Source organism: Heloderma suspectum, chromosome 5 (assembly GCF_057233095.1).
Source record: "Heloderma suspectum isolate Gila_16-S chromosome 5, 16-S_ref, whole genome shotgun sequence".
Taxonomy (NCBI): domain Eukaryota; kingdom Metazoa; phylum Chordata; class Lepidosauria; order Squamata; family Helodermatidae; genus Heloderma; species Heloderma suspectum.
Genome location: NC_139462.1, coordinates 139,601,620 through 139,623,541, shown reverse-complemented (window position 1 = coordinate 139,623,541; position 21,922 = coordinate 139,601,620). Strand labels below are relative to the sequence as shown.

The following is a 21,922-nucleotide window of genomic DNA, read 5'->3' as shown; positions in this document are numbered from 1 at the left end:
CATGAAAGATTGGCCCATGACATCATTATGTGGGAGGGTTGAGAACTGTCCATTCCTCCCTCCTACAAACCACCTAATCATAACCAGAGCCTTCCTTAATTTCCAGACCTTTCAGTGCTATGTCTCCCCCCTTGCAATATTTCTCTGGCTTGTAAGTCTTTCTCCATGTTCTCTGCTGCTTATAAAGCCAAAGCTACCCCTCCTGCTTGTCGCAAGCCTCTGCTTTCCCAACTCCGCCCTTATCCAGTCCAGCTGTGCTTAATTTCAACCAGCTAGCACGGGAGGGGAGCTAAATTCTATCTCTCCTTCTCTCCATCTCATCACATGTCAACTGAAGATTATGCAAACTTTTTTTCCAGGAGAGATCCACTGGCTCCTTAAAAGAAATAAGTGACATCAAAACACTAAATTATTAATTCTGTGTCATGGCCTTTCTCAGATATGCAATCAGTTGCAGCTAAACTGACCTTTAAAAATAGCTAACTATAAACCCCATAATCTCGAGCAATAACTGGTGCTCCATAGATAATTTTCAGCCAAGCAGAGGCCTTGCAGGGACTCTCCCATTTGGAAGTAAGCCCTCTAGACCACCTGTTACCCCCTCCTGCAAGATAAGCCTTTTTTTTTTAACTTGGGGAAGGCAGGAGCCACTCATCAACCAATTGGGGTTTTTTATTTTTTCAAACATTTGATAAAAATACTCCTTGAGTTGTGTGTGTGTGTGTTTGACAAGAACATCTAAAAAGCCCAAATGGTTTTCAGGGTGAGCCAGAGGAGGCTCACACTACACTAGTTAAACGTTGTTTTGGCACAGTCTGATTTGTCCTTGATTTCAGAAGTTAAATCATTGCCTTGGTATCATATGATTAATGAAAGTTATTTAACATTTCTCACAAAGCTTTGGGATGGCTACTGTATCTGTAACAGCTCTTTTCTGGCACTCTTTATTGGTCAGAACAAAACATTGATTTTTAGGTGGCAAACAGGTATATAATTGAAAAGGCAAATAATTGGCAAAGAGGTATATAATTGGCTTCCTTTGCTTTTTATGGCAATGCATTTATGTAAAAAATACTTCTTGGAGCATGTGGTGGACTACATGATGCATGTTTGTCCAATGAAATATATTGTCCAATGAAATTACTTTTTATGTCATATTTATAAATCTTGAGCAATTTTGTTATGACCTGTGATCTTGTTATGACCTGTGATTTTTCCTAAACCCTATGCTGATTCCCTCCTCAATGTACAGTCATGCCAACATGGAGGTGAATCTTAACCTTTAATATAATTTATTCATTCATCTTTAATAAAGTCTATAAACCAGCAATAAATATGAGTTACAACCAATGAGAATAATGCCTTGAAACTAAGGAAGAAAAATATAGTGTAGTCTTATATATGTCTACGCAAAGGTAAGCCCCAATGAGTTTAATAGGACTTATTCCCAGGTAAGTGTGCATAGGATTGCAACCAAAATATAATACCACCTCTTACCTGGTAAAGAAGAATTTATACAGCCCCAAACCTCTCCCTGAAAAAAGTAATTATATTTTATAATTACAAAGTTGGCCATATGACATGGCAAACATTTAAAAAATAACTGAAAGCAAAATAACCTTAAGTCAAAGACTAACATATTTAAAAGCAGATGTTGTAGAACAAATAACAACAAATCATCAGGTGACCTCATCTAGAATAATGTATTCAGTTTTCAATATCATTGTGCTTGGGACCAGGTTCCCTGAAAGATGATCCTCTCCCATACAAAGCTGCCCAGGTTTTAGGATCATACGGAGAAGCTTTTCTTTGTCCTGCCAATCTGCAAGGTATATTTAGTGGGGACTAGGGAGTCATCTCAGTGGCTGCTTCTACTCTCTGGAACATTCCCCTAAGCACGGCCCAATTCACTTGCCCTCTCCCCTACCCCAAAGACCTTCCTCCAAAAGGTTTTTATATGATGACATTTTTCTTATGATTGTTTATTTTGTGTTCATTTATTGTTGTTAACTGCATTGAGCATGTTTTGATGGAAAAGTAGTATATAAGTTTAAATAAAAAGCAAATAAAATAAGAATGCTGACAAAGTGAAACTGATTCCAATAAGAGCTACCTGATAAATGTTTTAGAAGATAAGTCATATGAGAAATGCATACTTGCAATTAGCTGCCCTACTGATCACCTGCAGAAATAAGAATAGCCCACCAGCAGACCAGGAAAATTCCCACTCTCTCTTCTAAACTTAAAGAGCTATTGGGTACTCTGCAATTCCCATTTCTCCCCCTACTCTCCACCCTACACTTGCTTTTCATGTTTGCCTGTCCCAGCTTCTTGTGCCTGAGTTGTTACTCCCCTTCATGCCTTCCATTTCCTGAGCAGCACCTGCAAAAAGGAACAGATCAAGTGGTCGAGCACCTAGCTGAGGAAGGAGGACCACAATAGCAGCAGTGAAGCAGGAGTGACAACAGAAATAGCCACAGGGATCTTAAAGAGAGAAGAGATATTTAACCATCCTGAAGATGAGATGGGAAAGAGCAAGACAAGTCTACACGCTGGCAATGGGAGGTGGAAGAACCCTGAGCAATAAAAACATTATAGTAGCGTGCTCTCTCAGCATTTAGTTCTGGACTAAACTGGAATGTTTTTAAGAATGCAGCTGGCTAACACCAATGTAGAGTAATCAATGATTTTTATACAATCAAATATCAGAGTCATAAAGACTTTGCAGACCCATTTTATCACATCTCAGTCCATTGTATTTAACACATAAGTCCAAACAATAAGATATTGGGATGATGCTTTATAATTACAGAGAAAATAATGAAAATAAATCATTTACTTTCAAAATGTCATGTTGCCGAAGTGAACCGAAAGGCTTTAATCTCATAATTTGCCAAAGATAATTATACCTACCATTGTTTCTGGACAATATTCAGGTGCACGTTGTAATAGGTGTTTCAAATAAGAATCACTCTTGGATGTCAAAATCTGTCAAAGTATTTTTTTAAAAAAAATGTTGCATCATTACAAAAAATGCAAGTAAACACCTCAGGTTATTTTAAACTTTTATTACTCAAACACACACCCAATGACTTAGGGAACAATCCTGTTTCCCCTAGACAGCATCTGGGGGGATATAGGATTTTTCAGTTTCCTGGCTCCACACTCAAAGACAGGGCTCTGAGCTAGGAAACCACACTCCGCGCCACACTCCCCGCATAGCCAGCGCAAAAAGAACCGCACCGGCTGCCTCTCCGCGCTTGGTAAATGGAGCGTGGAGATAGGGGAAAGGAGGTGTTCCTGGGGAGGAGAGGAGGACGGGGCAGCTGGTTTACACATGTTCCTATCGCTGCCCCAGCCTCTCTCCCTCCGCAAAGCCTCCACTAGACAGGTGAAATTGCCCATCTAGCTAAAATGCAGCGCGGGAGGTACAAGGCACCTCCCTCTCTGCATAGGATACTCATAAGCCTCCAAGTTTGGGGGCTTATGAGTACCCAGGGCGCAACCCATAGGATTGCATCCTTAGAAATCTTACCAATTTAAATGCAATTTGCTATCAAAAAAATGTATTTTAAACTATTTTAAATAGTTTGATCTCAATACATTTTAAGACTTTTTTTTAATGGCCTGTCACATTGATAACATTCTCATTTCCTACCTGAATTTTAGACTTCATGGAAGCAAATGGGAACTTTGTTTAGAAAGGAGCTAACTGCCTTGGTTATTATTAGCAAATATCCAAAGAATAGCACAAGTAGCGCCATTTGTTTCTGATACAATGGTCACCTATCTTACATGGACAGGTGCTTTGTTCCAACTGATTTACAGCAGCAGAATGATAACAAATTGCTCACAGTGTTTGGGATCCAAAGAGCTACTTTTTGTGAGCAGTGCACCCATCTGGACATTTGACTCTGAAGAGCAGAATTCCTGCTATTATCTGAAACTGCTTTTAAAATTGCCCTTAGGGCACAATCCTACCAGTTTGTGCCCTCAGTGATTGGAATCCCCTAAACCTGGAGGAGTCCAATCATCCAATGGAGGGCAGGAGGAGCAGCGGAGGTGATATTCACCTTCCTATCCTCCTGCCTTGCTTTTTAGCCTGTCTAGAGAGGATGCTTTGGAGAGGAAGGGAAGGAGGCTAGAAGAGGCTCAGAATAACTCTTATCCTGGCCTCTCCAGTCTCCTCCCATCCCTGCCCACCAGAACACCACTCTTCCTCTGAAGTTGCTTTTCTGACCTTGGAGGGCAGCCGGCATGGTTCTTTCCATGCCAGCTGTGAGGTGAAAGGGAGGGAGGTTGGATCTCTGACTCCCTTCCAAGGTAAGAGGGCTGTCTCCTATCTGAGAAGGGGGAATCTGAACAATCCTATGGTGCCTGAGATGCTCAAACAGGGACCACAGGATTGCTCTCTTACTTTCAAAAACAGCTGGTCATGGAGCATAGGAATATCATGTCTGAACAGGGCATCAATCTCTATTTACAGTCCTCTCCATCCCCCCATGCCTGTTAGACTTAAACTGGTTCATCAGAAAACTCTGGGTATTGAGGGGAACAGCTAGGGATCTCAAACAGAGAATTCTCAGCATGCTCATCAAACTACAATTCCCAAAATTCTTTGGGGAAACGATGACAGTTAAACTAGCATAAAATCAATATAAGTTTGTGGTGATATCTACACTACAATCTTATATTGGTTTGCACATAACAGATATAAAATGGTACCCTTACAATTTTATCTGGTTAAAACTTCTAAATTTCAGCTCATCAGACCAATATCTTGTGTTGATGAGATGTGCATGACATTCAAGGATCAAGCAAGGGGGGGGGGGAATATCTAAAATAAAAATAAAGGGTTCTCACTCACAGACCATCTGGCCCCTCTCAAAGGGTGAGATGTCAACAACTATGACACTTTGTAAGTGTCAGTGCACTTAAGCCTAACAGAGCCTTTCAGGTCACAATGTGTTCATGACAGCACATTTTGATGACACTGAAGGAATTGCTTAAAAGTTCAGTGTTCAAGTTAAACGTCATAAACATAATTTCAACACACTTCTTTCATATGGCTATAGACGTCACGGGTATGCACGTCCAAATTTTAAATTTGGTGTAAGTTCAAGAACCAATTTACCTGTTCACAAACTTCACGGCACATTAAGTTACCCTTTGCAAGGTAACAACATGATGCACCTGTGTGGAAAAATGTGAGTCAACATCAGTAAAATAGCTGTGATCTCTGGGTGTTTTGATAAAGTATTATTTCCAAATTTATAGCATTAATTGTTAAAATAAGCAAAGCCCCAGACTTCTAAGGCATTATTTTGGAAATTCTGAATATTCTGAGCAAGGAATTCATCCAAAATACCAGTATAAATAAATGTAGGAGTTGAACTGGCAACAGGAATTGGAGCTTAAGGAATGGAAGAGAAGAGCAAATACTGTCCCCTCCACTGAACTGAATGGGGAAGCTCTTGAAGATAGCAGCACTCTATGTGAGCATCAGTGTCCTCTTTTTTTGCAACAGATCATTTGATCTGGGTGATAAAGTAAGAATGGAAGGGTTCTGAAACCTGAAATGCCAATAACTTGTAAACTACTTTTGCGAGGATCCTCTCTGCCCCTCCTCCATTCAGTTCCTCCTTATTCTTTCCTTATTCTATTATAATTAGCTTTGCATTTTGTTCTTTAATGTTTGCTTTGTCTGATGTTCAACTGCTGCATGGTTACCACATGCAGATTATAATCTCATGTTAATATGAGTAGTTTATAAAAAAAATTAAGCAGAATTACAGACCACAATAAAGACACAAAGTTGTAGTTCTCTTGGTTGAGCAATTTCTCAGAGCTGGATACCAGGATATCTCCATTTCAGCAGAGAAAGTGCTTGCAGAGAACAGAACATTTCAGAAGATAAATTTAGGGCACAATCCTGTGCATGTTTAGATGGAGAAAAGGCCTACAACTCCCAGCATGCCCCATTGCTGGCTGGGGCATGATGGGAGTTGTAGGCCTTTTCTCCATCTAAACTTGCACAGGATTGCACCCTTAATGTCATAGCTTCTGACATACTGAAGTATGTGTTTTGAAAATAACTAATTCTATCTAAGTAACAGTTGTACAAAATTGTTTCCCCATATTTTTAGAATCAGGCTGAGAACATCAGACTTGCCTGCCTGAATTTGGCCAAAGTCCATTTAGCCCAGCATTCTGCTTCCAACAGCAGTCACCCAGTTGCCTCTGGAAGCTCACAAATGGGTGATGCTTTCTTCTGTTTGTCCCTAGCATCTCAGGCGTCAGAGATATGTTCATCAATGTACAGACAATTCATAAACTGCTGGATAACTGATATTCACTTAGCTCGCATGATTTTTTTAAATTGTGGGATGCGATGGAACTTTTTCATTATAACAACCAACAAGGGATATTGTTGCAAGAAAATATTGCAAGAAAACATCAACAGCTTTAAATAGCCCCAAATGCCATATCATTTCACAATCATTCATGCCTGATTAAATGTGAAGAATTACAGTACTCAGTGAAACATCAATATATATTTATTTAGCAATATTTATGAATTGCTTATATTAAAGAAATTTCTAAGTGATCTACAGATGACAAGATTAACTTCCTGGGAAGCCTATGGGAAAAGGCATGCTTTTAGTTGGTGCTGAAAACCCAGAAGGGTTGGAGCCTGCCTAATTTGTAGTGGTAGGGAGTTCCAAGGAGTGGGCGCTACAATAACCAACAGAGAGCTTATGGCACGTTAAAGACTGACATATTTATACTGGCATAGGCATTCATGGCCATTGTCTACTTCATTATGTGTTAACCTCAAATTGGGAGATTTATAAGCACATCGATACATAAGTGCATAATGAATCCAAAATAATTTGTTTCCTCTATGATTCATAAGTATTTTAAAATATGATGACTGGCAATATATCCCATTTTGCAACTTTCCCCCCAAAATCTAATACATGTACTCTGTCAGCATAGAACATGTAAGTAACAACTTGTTTCTAAATATATTAACCCAGACGTCAGCCCCACTGCTATTACTGATCAGTGTTTAATCTGCTCTTTCACAACTCCTCAAAGTAAAAAGAGTAAAACATGTCGGGGTGAACTCAACAGCTCACACCAGCCTTGCTACCCATGACTGAAATGCGATGTTTATTTGGAATTAGACTCCGCTGATTTCACTGGGGCTTGCTTCCGCTTTATTCGGGAGTAAGTTCCACCGAGTTGCAATGGGGATTTACTCTGTTAACTGCACTCTGGACCGCAGACTTCAAGGAAAACAAAGCGAAGTCTGAGGGGAGAGGGGGGAAAGGGTCTCTTTGTTCAAACTCATAGCTCTGCCCGGTTTTAACGGTGGCGGAGATGTACTACATCATTTTGACTCTTTCCTACGTTACGGAGGTCTTAAAAAACAAACCAGAAAATATTATCCCGCCGTTCCTTGCTGCTCGCTCTCCGCAGCGCAGGGTTAAGCTTGCTAGCTGTTAAAATTTTAACGCACTTAACAGGCATCAGCAGCCCACCCCACCTCTCTCTTTTTCTCCTCAGCGCCCCCCCCCCCGCCGCGGGAGCGCGCGCTACTCCCACTTGAAGGGTCCAGCTCGAGCTGAGGCCCCCCGAGGGGGCCTGGCTGGCTGAGGGAATTCCAAAGAAGGGCTCGCCCACCGCGGCGCTCAGTCCCCGTTTCCCTGGCGCGGCCTGCCCGGCCATTACTCACCCGCCACGCCTGGCAGCAACAGGAGCAGCGCGGGGACCGTTACCAGGGCCATCCGGGTCTGGCCGGTCTCCCGCTGCGGAGGGACAGTGAGTGTCGCCATGGCCCGGTCCCGGCCGCGCGCCACCGGCCAGCCACCCCGGCGCCTCCTCATTGGCTGGAGGACCCGCCAGGCCCACCCTCTTCCCTCTGAGGGAAGGACAGACGGAGGGGGAGGGGCGGCGTGGGAGTCCTGGCAGGGCGGGGGGGGGAGGAATCTTCCCCGTCAGTCCCGCGAAGATCTGGAGAGCGAGACGCAGACGCCCCTCACCCCCTCACCGTATCAACGCCCTTAACCGTCCACTCAACACATAAGTTCTCGCTGCTTCACTTCCCCCCCCCCGCAAAAGGGATATCGTGACACCACCACCCGCCTGTATAAGTTATCACAGAGAATTAGGTACCTCAGGAAATGAGCCCATAAGGTACAATGTTGACCAAGGCCGGAGCAACCGGAATAGCTGTTCGAAATATTAAAGGAGTCTGAAGAAATGCATTAGTTCTATGGCGTGTACACACACACGTCTTTGTCCCAGTGTTCCCTCTGCTCAGACATGTTTTGCAGGGTTTCTGGACGGCTAGATAGCCTATTTACCGGAGACGACAGTAAGATAAGTGTACACAATGAAAAAGCAGTGATGAATTGCTTCCATATCACTTTCAGTGCTTTGACATAGATATTGTTTGCCTCCAGGCACAGAGCCTTTACCTCCTCCTGAGGTTTGGTTTGGCAACATTCATTTCTTTTTATTGTTCTTTCAAATTGGATTCAGGCATACGTGCACTGCGAGGATGTGTAGTGCAGGCAGAGAGCAATTCTCGGCGCATGAAAAAGCCAACCCTATCCTCCAAAATACGTTTTCCATTGTCCGCTCTTACTGTAATGTTGCATTCCTACCAGTATGATGTAACTGCATTTGTTCACTTTCAGTCTTATTATTGTCTCTCTCCCTTCCCTAGCTCATTCCTGGATTGCAAGATCCTTAGGACACAGCTGCCTTTTTCCTTGGCCTCTAAAACGGGGTGGGCAGAAAGTAGATCTCCAGATGTTTTGGACTTTAACTCCCAGCATTCCTGTCCATTGGCCATGCTGGTAGGGGCTTCTGGGAACTGAGGTCCAAAACATCTGGAGATCTATCCTCTGCCCACACCTGCTATAAAGCACAAATAATACCATGTACTACAATGTTACATTTCCCTATCAATATAGAATAATAATTCTATTATTAATAATTAATTCTATTATTATTAATAATAGATATTTGCCCCAGGGACCTGAAGAAAAAACCTTCAGACCAATAGTTCTAATTTCATCCCTAGATACAAGCAGTCTTTTCAAAGGCCTTTCTTTCTAATTTATTTTTATTCAATCCTCAGTCATAAAGGCTTTGGGACTAATTTACATCCAATAAGTAAAACAAGACAGCCACTACCCACAGGCTTACAACCTAAAAAGACATGACATACAAGGAAAAAGAGATGGGGAGGGAAGAGGAAAACATGAAGCAGATTTTCAGCAGGGCTGGTAGAATGGTTCCACTTCCCCTCTCCATTCCTCTCATCTTCCTTTGTACAGTGGGTTGGAATGGCTGCTGCTGGCAACAGTTGAGGGAGGAAGAGCCTTCATGGGGGAGGACTTTCATGCTGGTGGAATGGCCCTGCTTCCCCTTTTTTGTAGGAACCTCAGATAGAAGGCAAAAGGTAAAATTTCTAAAAGGAGTGCTGAACACTTAGGCCTGCCTTAGGTGTTCCGCACTTAAGGTGGGGGCAGAGGAAGAGGAGAATGCAAGCGCAATCAGCCAATTAGTGGGGTGGGGTCGAGAGCAAAAAGCAATGCAATTGGCTAGATGCAGTGATGCTCTGCTCAGGTGCTGGAAGGGAACCTAAACCTTGCTTGATCAACATGGAGGGAGACTGGGAGGAGAAGTCCAGAAAGGGCTCCAGCCAAGTCTGGTGCGCAGTGTCACTGCTTGACTAGGGGTGGGGAAGAGGAATGCCCCCCCACACACAAACACACAGCCCAGGAAAGGCCCCCAAACGGCCTCGGTGGCGGTGCCTGGAGGCAAAGTGGCTCCTGCTTGAAAAATAATGATCAATGAGTTAAAACTTTACTTTGTATGCCTCTTCCTATGTAGATTATCCCTCCCAGTTTCAAAACATAACATAGCAGCAGAGGAGGAGGAGGAGGAGGCTTGGAAACTCCTCATTAACAAGTCAAATCCCTCACTAACAAAACACAGGAAATTAAGACAATAATGCAACCCACATAAGGCCAGAAACAGAACAAGAGGACCAAATACATCTTCTGGACTCAGCTATTGTAACTGAGAACCAGAAAGTCTCCCCCCTACAATCCCAATAGTGAGCATTGCCAACCCAGTGAAGGCAAGATATCCTCCATCCACTGCAGAAATGGAACATCACTGTAACTTTGTATCTTATCCAATGTTCTATTTTCTTAGAGTGGAGGAGGGTATCTTTGTGTGGGATGTCCAGAAGTGGTTCCCATCACAGCTAACAAAAGGTTGGAACAGCCTGCTAAAGCACTTGCCTTCCACAGAGGAATAAATGTACAGCTAGCAGTGTCAAACAAAGGACAAGACCAAGGACCATATAGTTGCCCTACAAATGTCAACTAGGGGTGCATGAGGTCACCCCTCATTACCATTTGTAGGGCAGGTACAAAGTGTGGCAGCACATTGTGTCAAATGGGTGGCAAGCAATACCACCAGGCAAGCAGATGCCTCATAACACAAAGTGAGGCATGCTTTGATCCACCTTGAGCAGGTAGCCTTGGACATTCTTTCCCATGGTGGATGCGTAAAATAAGACAAAGTCTAAAGCACAAAAGTCTGTATTCTGTCTGGCATATACCTTGATCTCTCTTAATATGTCTAGCCTGTGCCACTCTTCCTACTCCAGATGACTTGGGAATAGACAAAATGAAGGTCAAACCAAGAAGCACAGCCGGTAGGAAAGCAAACAACAGGCTCCTGGGCCACTGCATTATAAGGGCATTTCTAGGTGAAATTTCTAAGGGCATTTCTAAGTGCCTCTGCTCCTTCACTCTGGAAGCTGTTGATGAACCTGCTCAAGTTGTTGTTGACTGGTGATACAAACAGGTATGAAGACCCATGGATACAGGTTCCACTCTTCCTTATCTGGGTAACTGAGTTAGCCTGCTCTGGTGTTTAATTCCTTTTGGATGTGCACTGCTAATAGGGATTCTAGATGCTATTCTGCCCAATCTAGGAGGAATGTAGACTTTTGCATAAGGGATCTTGGCCTGGTACCCCCAACAGTTGACATGAACTTTCACTGTCTGCACTAACACATGCTTTCCCTGTACCCTGGTCTGAAACGCTTGCTAGGAATCAGGTGGCACTTTTTAGGTAAACCCTTTCCCAAGCATTTACAAGAAACCCATGCTGCTCCAAACAAGCTAGAGTCATCCTCACATCTCTGATACCCTGAGGGAGAGGAGACCATATGAGCAGATCGCTTAAGTATGGGTAGAGGTGCACTAGAAGTGCCATCAGTTTTGTAAACATCCTTGGCACAGATGAAAGCCCAAAGGCTTGTACTGTTAGTGGCTCCCTAATACGTAAAGTGAAAGTATTTGCAATGAACTTGGTGAATCAGAACATGAAGATATGCCTCTCAACAGAAGCTAGGAAATCCCACCCCCCTTCAAATGCTTTCTCTAATTGCCTTCAAGGTTTCCATGCAGAATATGCATTCCTTTTTAAAATCAGTTTAACCAGTACAAGTCCAGTATTACTCTCCAGCCTCATTCTTTTGGGGAATTATGAAAAATATAGTAGGTGCCATGGTAGCACTGTGCTGATGGAACCCCCTCCATCACTATTATCTCCAACAGGTAGCCTATGGCTTGCAGCATCAGCTGGGGTTTCTCTTCCATACAGAACCTTGGGGACATCGTGAAATGATTGTAAAGAAAGCCTGTAAAGTCCAGAACAGAGCCTCCCACACTTTGGGTAGCCCAATTCCAAACAAAGCACTGCTGCCTCCCCCCACCAGGCGGCTCAAGGAGTCATATAGACTCCTGCTTTCTAGCGCCTGTGTACTTGAGGCATTATCTTGTAAAAAGTTCTGTTTCTGCTGCTGCCTAGGCTGGCATTTAGGTTAATTCCAAGAAGGCTACAGTACTTCACCCAAGTATCCCCCAAACAGCTTACCTCTGTTGAAGGAAGTGGATGCCAAATCAACGTAGTCTTGAAATCTATATTCCAGCTCTTCAGCCACAGCATTCTACAGACTACCACATCTGCTGCCAGAGCCCTGGCAACTGCCATGATGGTAGATTGAGATGGCCTACTGCCATGAATAGGGACCAAATATATTCATCTCTTGCAAATTATTATCTTGGGGCACTTCTTTAATTAGGTCTTTTACCCATTGGATAGGTGCTGTTGTGGAACTGATGCTTCTGAGGCAACCCTGATGACAAAAGCTGAAGTTTCATGGATGTTCTTAAAATCAGTTCTTTTATCATCTGGATTCTTATGGGGCATGTGACCATCTCATGGCATCACAGCCCCCAATATCAAAGCCATTAATGACATGTTTAGCAGCGATAGTCCTAACTTATCAGTCATCTTCTTGGAAAGGGCATAAAAGTTCTGTCAGAGCTCTAAAAGGCCTAGTTGACATTGGAGTCTTCCATTCTCCCTGTACCACTTCCTCAGAAACCTCTGGGAGGGGATCACAGACTTTAGGGGCTTGCCTTGGGGGAAAATGGTCACCACCGAGGATTGGGTCTGATTATTCCCCTCATTGTGCACCCCTTGCTGAGCTCTAGAAAGCCTTACTTAGGGACACTGGGAAAACCTCAGCTGAAAACAGCCTACAGGATATGGAGTGCTGCACAGCAGCTTCATTTTCAGACAGCTCTCCCTCCTCTTTCTCAGAAGAAAAGGAAAATTCTCCCCTCACAATGACCTGGTTAGAATCCAGGGTCTCCAAATGTGCCAGGGCCTCTCTAGCTACCTTAATTAGGTGAGTAATTGGATCACTGGCAGGAAACCTAATGTTACCTATTAAAACAGGCTTCTTCAAGCCATGGGTCCCTTGTCCTGAGGTCCTGGGTCAGGAGATCCTCTCTGATCTGCTCAGGAAACCATACACTCTATCATGGTATGAGGTCCTCATGGGTGGAAGCACCCCTTTTCAGAGAGAGGGATAGCTGATGGGTTGAGAAGAGTGGTGATTTCTTGCCCCCTTTTTAAGGACTTGTCTCAGTACTGCTTGAAGGCTTTCTTTACCCCAGATCCTTTATTATCTACTGAATCCACCAGCAGAATTTGGGGTGCAATGACTTCCCATCAATGTTGGGCAGTAGGCGCCATCCTCAGTCCTCCACATTTACCTGTTGTCTCCATCTCAGGCACTCTGTGCTCCCCAGACATGGCACGTAAGAACTGCTTTGCAATTACTGCCCTGTGCTGCAGAGACTGTGTTATCTAGGCACTTCTCCTGGAGCTAGACAAAGTCCTTTTTCAGTGGAGGGACAGTCCCACCATGATGGGCAGACTTTGTTCCCTGGGTGTGTAATGATTGGGAGGTATGCCCTTGCTTGCATCCACCCCAGCTGCAATTTTGTGGCCCAATACTTAAGCAATCTTAAGCAGCCAAGAAATGGATCCCCCCCACTCGCCCACCACTCCTCTTCCCACCCTAGCTACTCCAACACAGAGAAGGGAAGGAAAAACACCACGTAACGTATCAAGGAAAATTGGTGGAGCTCTACTGAGGGTGTTTCAGGGAGCTAGGCAGGGCTGGAACTGGAAGGGGCTCTCTTCCACACAGGAAAGTATACAATGGCTGTTTTGCATAGCCCCACCTAATGGAGTGAGAGTGAGCAGCGAACCATACAAGGGTATCATCCTCCTCCTCTATTGTAGGGAAATGAGCATATAGTCTTTGCCTGAGAATTCTATGAAATATTGAAGACCAGTATATTAAAATTCCTTTTATAAGGTCACTTTTTTTTTTTTACTCCCAACCCCTAAAATCTCTTACTCTATTAAGATACTAGAAGTCACATTTGTTTCTAAGCAGATGAGAATTAAGTCAACCACATGCAGAATTATAGAAGAGATTTATTAAGGAGAGTTAGCCATGTATCATTAAACTACTTGGATTGCAACAAAGGTTAAAGTTCCACAAGCTAGTCTATACGCTAGACTATGACTGAGTTTGCCCAACATGCCAACCAACAATGGTTTGTTTTCCTGAACCATCGTAGCATGTTATCTAAACCCAGACTGTGCTTCTTCTCAGGGTGGATTGTTTTTCCCAAACAGCCCACCCTGAGAACCCATGGTCTGCAGAAGGGGTTGTTTTACTCATGGGTTGGTGTGCCAGCCCATTGTGGCTAAAAGGCATCAGGCAGTGAGCCACTTGGCAAGAGCAGCAAAAAACCCTGCCACTCTTGCCCAAGCCGCTGCCCGTGCCCTCTCCCCTTGCTTGTGACAGCCCCTTCGCCCTCACCAACCCCCCCCCCCCGTCCTGGCTCCAATCACAATCTTCATCATGGTCAGAACCTTAAAAAAAAAATTTCCTGCCCTCATTTTATGCAAAAGGGGGCTGGGAAAATTTGTTAAAAGCCAACAATTGGGGGTGGGGGGCCAAATCCAAGCTCCTCCCAAAGACTGCATTGCCGCAACAGTCCTTGGGAAGGCCTGGATTTGGCCCCCTACCCCCAATTTCCCGCATGGGACACCTTTAAATCCCTATGCAAGCCTATGGAGATCGTTCTGTAGGCTGTGGGAAAATTACTATCAGCCCAGCTATACTCTGCAGTGTTGTGGGAGAGGTTCTCATGAAGATTATATAAATAAAAACAGATAAATGAGTGAATAAAATGTATTCAGATAGTCCTATCCAAGCTAGTTTTTACCTTCAGCCCTAGCAGGATATTCATTTTTAGGTTAATCTAATATTTTACCTAATTTTCCTGTTTACACAGACATTAATTAGGCAGCATGTACAATCGAACATGTTCTGGTTCAGTAAATTCTACTCCTTCCCAGCCCATTTTTGTCAAATGGACGCTATTATAAAAGTCAACCGAAATGTATCTCCAGAATCAAAAGAACAGTAGTTCTGAGTGGCCAGGGGAACTTTAGACTGTTTTCTCCTTGAACAGCATCCCACACCAAGGTAAACGTTTTTGAGACTGGGGAATTTCAAAAGTAGTTTGTGATATAGTATGGTGGTCTGCTGTTCAAAGGGAGGAAAATATCAAATTCCATTGAGCTAGCACAAACCCCTTGTATGAGCCCAAGCTCTTTATATCCAAAGCCCAGCCTAAAATTCTAGTTCTCATACTTAGGGATGTCTATTTCCAGTCCATGTCACTTTTGCATATGTTCTTTATTCTGTTTTGTCCCATGTTGACATAAATCTGTTGTTTTAAAACATTTGCATGAAAATGTGTCTAAATACCTATTTTTAATGTATTTTCTCACAAATAATGCATTTCTAAACCTAGCCTAAAAATATGCATTTGGTACCTTCTTTGAGCTAACAACTACATTGGAAAATTTGGAGAAGTACAAAATCCAAAGATAACTGTGTTTTGATCCACATGTTAGTCCTAGATGTGCAGATAAGGTCAATTAATATCAGAATTCACTAAGGAGTGAGTTCTCAAGCATCCCTATTCACAGGTTAACATACCCTTGTTTTTAAGAAAAAAAACACTCATCATAACAGAGCAATGTACAATCTGGGCAGAATTACCAATAATTTAAATGTCAGGTCCCCAAAATAAAGCACAAGCATGTATCTACTAAAAAAAGAGAAAAATCTGTCATTGCTTTATTATTTTCTACTGTAGTGTTAGCACTCAACAATAACCATCACTCTTCTACCATTTACAATTATCTGCTTTATACTCTACAAATACATAATTATCAGGCATATATGGGGAAATGAACAATTCTGTAAGGCTTAAAAGTGACATATTTGTACAGATTCTCAAAATGCATCATTCAAAATGTAAAAATGTATATGTGTCATTACCCATATAGCTCTGGAAGGGCTGATGCTACATTGACAAAACAGCAAACATATTTGCAAAAAATACAATACAGGGGAAAAAAGTATGCGATCTGGGCAGAAGATACAATCAGCTCAATCCAGGCCCTGTTTAAATATGCAGATGCTCCAATGTGCACACACAGCTCCCACACAAGCAGTGAATTTGTATTAGAGGCAACTCTGTGTATATATCCACACAAAGCACACCAAGCAGCCCCCCAACACTGATGTCAACAGGAAAGCCCACCTTAAAAGAGGTTCCAGGTGACAGAGCACACAGAGCTTTGGATGAGCCAGTTAAGTACCAGCAATGTTGTAGGCTTATCAGTATAATACCCATATCCGAAGAGACAAATTTTAAATGACATGTAATAGCAAACCTTGAGAATGTTCTGAAAAAACATGAAACATTATACACACAATGAGGTAAATGTACCTTGGTCTTTTAAAGAGGTAATTTAAGTTTAAAGCAACTGATTTTTTTTAACATGTAACACCAGTGAAATACCACTGAAATCACTTTAATGGCACAGGATAAACAAGGCGCTAACTAAAATGTGGATGCATGACATTCATCTGACAAACCATTACTTTGCTAGAATAGTCTCTTTCACATGCAAGTGGGAAAGGCTACCAAAAACTGGACAGGCAAATTGAAATACATGACAAAACTCCAGCTCTCAAGGATTAAGAGTCCCTAACAAGTTCTAGCATTCCAAGTACACTTCCAAGTTCCTTCTATGCATCTTGTAAGTGATCTGATCATATGTCATGATCTGAAAAGCAATTTTAGTACAATGAGAAAAACTTTATACGAACCAATATCAAGTGTCTACAGTGTGAAGATTTACAATTGTTTGCATCAGTGTTATATCAGAAACTGTTTTGGTATATCCTTGAAATTATATAAAATTAATGTTAAGAGTGCTTAAATATTTTGGTCCCCAGGACTCTTAAGAACAAAACATTCTACTCTTTAAAAAATATTAATGCTTTCTTGGGTAAAAGTTTAAAGATCTATATTAGCATGTCATGGAAGATCAGAAACCAACTTCCATGGTTCTTAAAAGACTGCTTCTAAAGAGAGGCAAGCTTCTAAGACATCCACCCCTCTCTGAACCTCCCTACACCCTTCTCCAGCTTGGATCAATAGCTAGGTTGATGAAGGACTCCTGGATTCCACCCTGCCCCAGATTTCAAAACACATTCCCACCCTTCATGCTACCTTCAAGTGGAAGGCGGCAGCAACGAGAATGAGTATAATTTTTCCTTCCTTCCCCTCCTGCTCTATCCTCCATAGTACACCAGGACTAAGAGCAGTGGTCCTTAGGAACTGGCATCTTGTAACCACTGAAGTGCTTTGCAGTGCTCTGGGAGGATGGAGAAAGAAAGAAAAATTCCTTCACGCTGCTCTTGTTGCTACACCAGTCCCCTGCCTGAAGATACGGAAAAGGGAAGATTGGGGCAGCGCTTTGGGGGCTGACAGGGCTGGCTTTGGGAGAGCAGCAGAGACAGGCATGGAGAAAAGGGGGAACCTTCTGAAACATTCAGACTGGCTCTGGACATATCCCAGGTTGTCCTGATTTGGGGGAGGAAAACCAGTCCAAGGAAAGGATTTGTCCATGCCCAATCCATATATGATTTTACAGGCAACAGATAAAAGAAGTTCTATGCAATATGTGCAGACACTTATTTACAAGACATTGCCAAATGATGGAAAACATATGAACAAAATTCAAATTATGTTACAGCCAAAGCCACAAATAACCATGCACGGTTTTCATGATATGCAGGTTGCCTGTTGCAAAGCCTATTTTAAGAACTGCTCAAAAACTGACCTCTCACATGTTCTGAGTTACTTTACAGCGGTCTCCTTTTACAAGTTCTGTTGTATATCATGGATATTTAATAAACTAAAGTAGAAAAAACACTTTAGCATGAGGGAATTATGGATAGTCAAGATGATAGATAGCTGCTATACAGTTAATGTTTATTATTTTTTCTGCATTCCTGTAAAAATGATTGCAGATCTTCAAAATCTTAACTTTTAATTCATATGTGAGTGAATAAAGGCAAGAGACATTCAAAATACACCTTGAAACACAAACATTGTGCATATTTTCAGTGTTCCGGGTGCCAGCGCCAGATATACTAAGATGGGATTTTTTGCTGTTTCACAGAACTAAACCCATTAGTCAGCATCCAAGTTTTCTAGTTAACTATATGTGCCAGATATGCTGATAAAAAGAACAAAACATGGCTTACAGGTTTCCGGTTGCCACTTAACAGGCGGAGGTCTCAAGTCAGACCTTCAAAGAGAGCCATGGGCTGCGGGAGACGGCCAGAGTGGAGAGTTCCAACAGCTCCACCTGCTGAAGGGGGGGGGGGGGAGGCCTAGATTCAATCCCACCACCTCCCCAAACTTATACAATGGTACGGTCAGAACCAAGAGTGCCAACTAACTGTTAAGAGATACATGTACTGATGTGATCCACACAGCAGTCCCATATGCTAAGAAAACTCCCATTTTGCACATGTAGACTCCATCTAGTAAGGCTATTCACATGCATTATTTTCACATGTGGATCACCCTTGGAAACGCAGGGATCAGCTGATATTTTAGCAAAGCACTATTCTTTAAACAGATAAAATCTGTGCAGAAACATTTTCCCCCATAGATGGCATTAGAGAGCTAAAATTTAATTTAAACAGATTAGTCCTCATATCAAATTTAGAACCTTGAAGTGCTTTTTATAAGAGCCATTAAAAGTTAAGTGCCACTTTTGACACCACAATTCATTGTGACATACAACTGCGATAGCATTGAATAAATCTGTATACTTTGATTCCTACAGACTACAGAATTAGAGTTTTTGGTAAAAAGAAAGGAATTCCACATATGAAGATGAAATCCTCTTTTAGCTAAGAGCCATATTATTTAATGTCACTCTATAAGCACCAAAGTCTTTGCATGTCCCTACGGAATTGCATTAAGATTCAGAAGATTCAGAAGTGGCACTAACTGGTACAGTACAATGTACAAGGCAAGTAATGTTCTGAAGTGAAAGAACAGAATAGAGTACAAAATATAATTGCATATATTGTGTATGTTTCTCCAGGCTGAATGAGGTCATGTCTGTAAATCCTGATAAAAAGTGTCCAATAGTAGTGTCATAGTAGCCAAAAGACTACACAATCTGATGAAAATAAGCCAAGAGTGGTTCAGAATATACAGTGTACCATCATGAGCAAAGCAAATAGCTTAAAAAACTTTCAAGACTTCCTTCACTGCAATAAATAGTGCGCACCAGCTCCACTATCTTAAGCATGATCTTCATGTTCTCAACACAACAGAGGCCAGTGTTAGTCCTTGAAAAACCGAGTTACATAGTACTGAAGCTAGACTAGCGCCCTGGGAAAGAGGTGTTCATAGTGCACAATAAGAATCTTTACAACTGTTTACTGCATTTATAGAAATCCTGGGCTAGAAACTGATCTTCCTATCCTGTATATAAGGCAGCAATATCCTTCTGTTCCCTCAGTGAGGTAGAACAATTAGCCTTCTCAATGCACAAACCAGGTGCAGATATGGACCTTTAAAAGTTTCCTTCAGTATCACCTCCAAGACTACATTTTTATGCCTTCTTGCTGACTGAGCTGTGAAAGTGTTTTCTTTATGCGTAAAGCTGTTAGCCTTGCTGCACCATTGGCATACCAACATTCTCGCATAATTTTGGCCATTACTCGTAATGCCTGTAAAACAAAAAAGAAAAGAAAAAATAGTAACATTAGTTTGCATACCATAACTTCACTTTTTTGTTATCACAAACTAGGCAGTTAACTTTGTTAAAATGTTTTTAAATTTGTGTGATCAACTTTCTCCACAAACCACAGGTGAATTGATATCCTTCAGAAAGGAAGAAGAATCCTAAAGTTTGTTACCTTCACTCAAAATAAGTTTAAATTCACATTCTATTAAAACATTCCATTGATTAAAGTATTTTTAAATATTCCAATTCTGATACATTCTGAAAAATCTCACCTCACAGCTCTGCCATCTGTTTGGAATATTGGGTCGTAGCTTCTGTTCACAAACAACTTTCCTCATTTCTTCAACTGAAGGATCAGAAGGGACTAGATCATAATAGGGTAATTGGTAATCTTCATGAATTCCTGAGAGGTGCAAACAAAGATGCAGCTTAAGGTTCTGTCATGACAGTGATTAAGTAAATTCTATTTGATTTCTATTTGTACCTACCACCAATTGAACATCGGCGAGCTATTTCCCAGAACACTAATCCCATTGCATAAATATCTGCTCTTTTGAAAGATTCAAAATGCTTCATGTTTATGGAATCATCAAGTACCTCAGGAGCCATGTACCTATTAAAGTAAAAATCAATAGATATTATTTACAAAGCAGTGCTTTTCAACACAAATAGCCATCTTTTCCTTTAACTGAGGCACTATACACAGCTCGAGCCACTCTGCCAATTCAGCATGGTCTCACTATTGTCCTAGCTCTTTACTCCAGCCAAAACCACTAATGAGTACTTCTAATAGAAGCAACTACAGTAGCTGGCTCCTGGATGCCTGCGAAGAAGTGTAGTCATTTAAACATCGGCTGCCAGTTCCACATCCAATTAGATAGAAGGGAACAGTCAGCTCTGTTCCTTTTCTTGATGTTTCAATGTTCTCTAGGTAGAGATATATGAGAATTCCATTTGGGGGGTGAAAACTCGACAGATTTTTCCAGTTCAGCCCTGGTGGATTTTGTTCTGTTTCCTCCCACTAACCACAACTCGATCTGTAGAGAACTGACCCAATACTCAGATCCTGTTTGTTTTTTAATGGTGGCAAATTGGATTTTTTTTGGTGGATCTTGAAATTTGTGTATTTTGTTCATTTTTTTCCCTTTTTTTCGGTGTTACCAAATTGCACAAATGGGTTCCTCCTTTGGCTGGGTTCACATGACAGAAGCCATGATGATTTATTTTTTCTGAATTAGCCATGATGGTTTATCGTGTCGTCTGCAAGCAGTTTTCCCCAACCACGGTGGTTTAGTTAGTCAAAATAAGCCACCTTGATAAGCCATGGTATGCAGTGAGGTTTATTTTAACCATCATGGCTTATCATGTCATCTCACACTGCAGAGTGGTTTAAACAGATCACCTACAGAGTCTGGCAACAGCAGTCAAAACCACTGCCACCGCTCTGCTCCTATTAGGCAACCTCTGTTTCGGAGAACTGCTTAGCAACAGATTGCACTCTCCATCTGTTTCCGCCGTCACCCTTCCCTCCGCGGTGCACTGTGCAAACTTCTAAAGTGTCAAACCCCCACATTTCCCACAGAGAGGCACAGCTGTGCAGGGTTTTAGTTCTGCCTCGGGTGCCTCACCACAATAGGATCCTATGTATAAAAATTTGTCCTGTTCCTGCAAACTTCCAAGGGTTTAGATCCACCACCCCTTTTGTACAAAAAGTAGACAGTTGGAAAGGTATCCTCTTTAGCTTAGGACAATAAAGACACCTAAAGCTGTCCTGTGTTTTATTCTAAATAATTTCTGTGTAAGGAGATGGGAACCTTTAACCACTGACATTACAGGCAGCTCTGCTATTCTTTTTAAGAAATAGCATGGAGAGGGAAAAACTGCATAGATTCTTAATTCTTGGGCCATTTTCCTGCTGAAAACCAACCGTCCCCAGCTGCTGTTATCCTCTCTCATCCCCACCATATCTTTTTCTCACTGGCTATTACCCTTGTTGAGGAAGATATCAGGGGCAGGGGGGTAAAAGCAGCTATGGAGAGGCAGGAAAACAGAAGGAAAACAGCCCGAGAATTATGAAATGTCTCCCACCCCAAACTGGAGGTTTCTGCATACCTGGGGAAGCCTAGAGGTATGTGAAAGTACACTACATTTTAGAAGGACCCCTAAAATATCCAGTTTCTTTGTGATTCCTTTACGTTTGGCTGAATGTACATACACAGGTAGGCCCAACGAAGTGCTGCACTGTGTCCCCTGTATGCCCCACCCCCACTGTTTGAGTCCTTCCTTCTGTTCATCTGTTTTAGATGTT

At 42.1% G+C, this 21,922-nt stretch overlaps 2 protein-coding genes across 8 annotated transcripts in view; both read right to left on the bottom strand.

Moving 5' to 3' along the window:
* Positions 1-7,953, bottom strand: part of RECK (reversion inducing cysteine rich protein with kazal motifs) — a 63,156-nt gene extending 55,203 nt beyond the window's left edge. For 2 of the 6 annotated variants that reach the window (XR_014792255.1, XM_084857621.1), the window contains exons 1-4: positions 7,742-7,952; positions 5,135-5,193; positions 2,914-2,988; positions 1,498-1,534 (exon numbers count right to left, since the gene is read on the bottom strand). Coding sequence is in view for 5 of the 6 variants with exons in the window: in XM_084857621.1 (XP_084713747.1) it covers positions 1,498-1,534; positions 2,914-2,988; positions 5,135-5,193; positions 7,742-7,892 (322 nt within the window). In the remaining variant the exon portion in view is untranslated. Of the gene's footprint in view, positions 1-1,497; positions 1,535-2,913; positions 2,989-5,134; positions 5,194-7,741 lie in introns of all 6 variants that reach the window. The other 4 variants (XM_084857620.1, XM_084857616.1, XM_084857617.1 and 1 more) reach the window with 4 other exon arrangements.
* Positions 7,954-15,589: 7,636 nt separating this feature from the next.
* Positions 15,590-21,922, bottom strand: part of TGFBR1 (transforming growth factor beta receptor 1) — a 31,983-nt gene continuing 25,650 nt past the window's right edge. For both annotated transcript variants that reach the window (XM_084857614.1, XM_084857615.1), the window contains 3 exons: positions 20,103-20,227; positions 19,887-20,017; positions 15,590-19,597 (listed from right to left, as the gene is read on the bottom strand). In XM_084857614.1, coding sequence (XP_084713740.1) covers positions 19,472-19,597; positions 19,887-20,017; positions 20,103-20,227 — 382 coding nt within the window. In that variant the 3' untranslated portion in view covers positions 15,590-19,471. The remainder of the gene's footprint in view (positions 19,598-19,886; positions 20,018-20,102; positions 20,228-21,922) is intronic.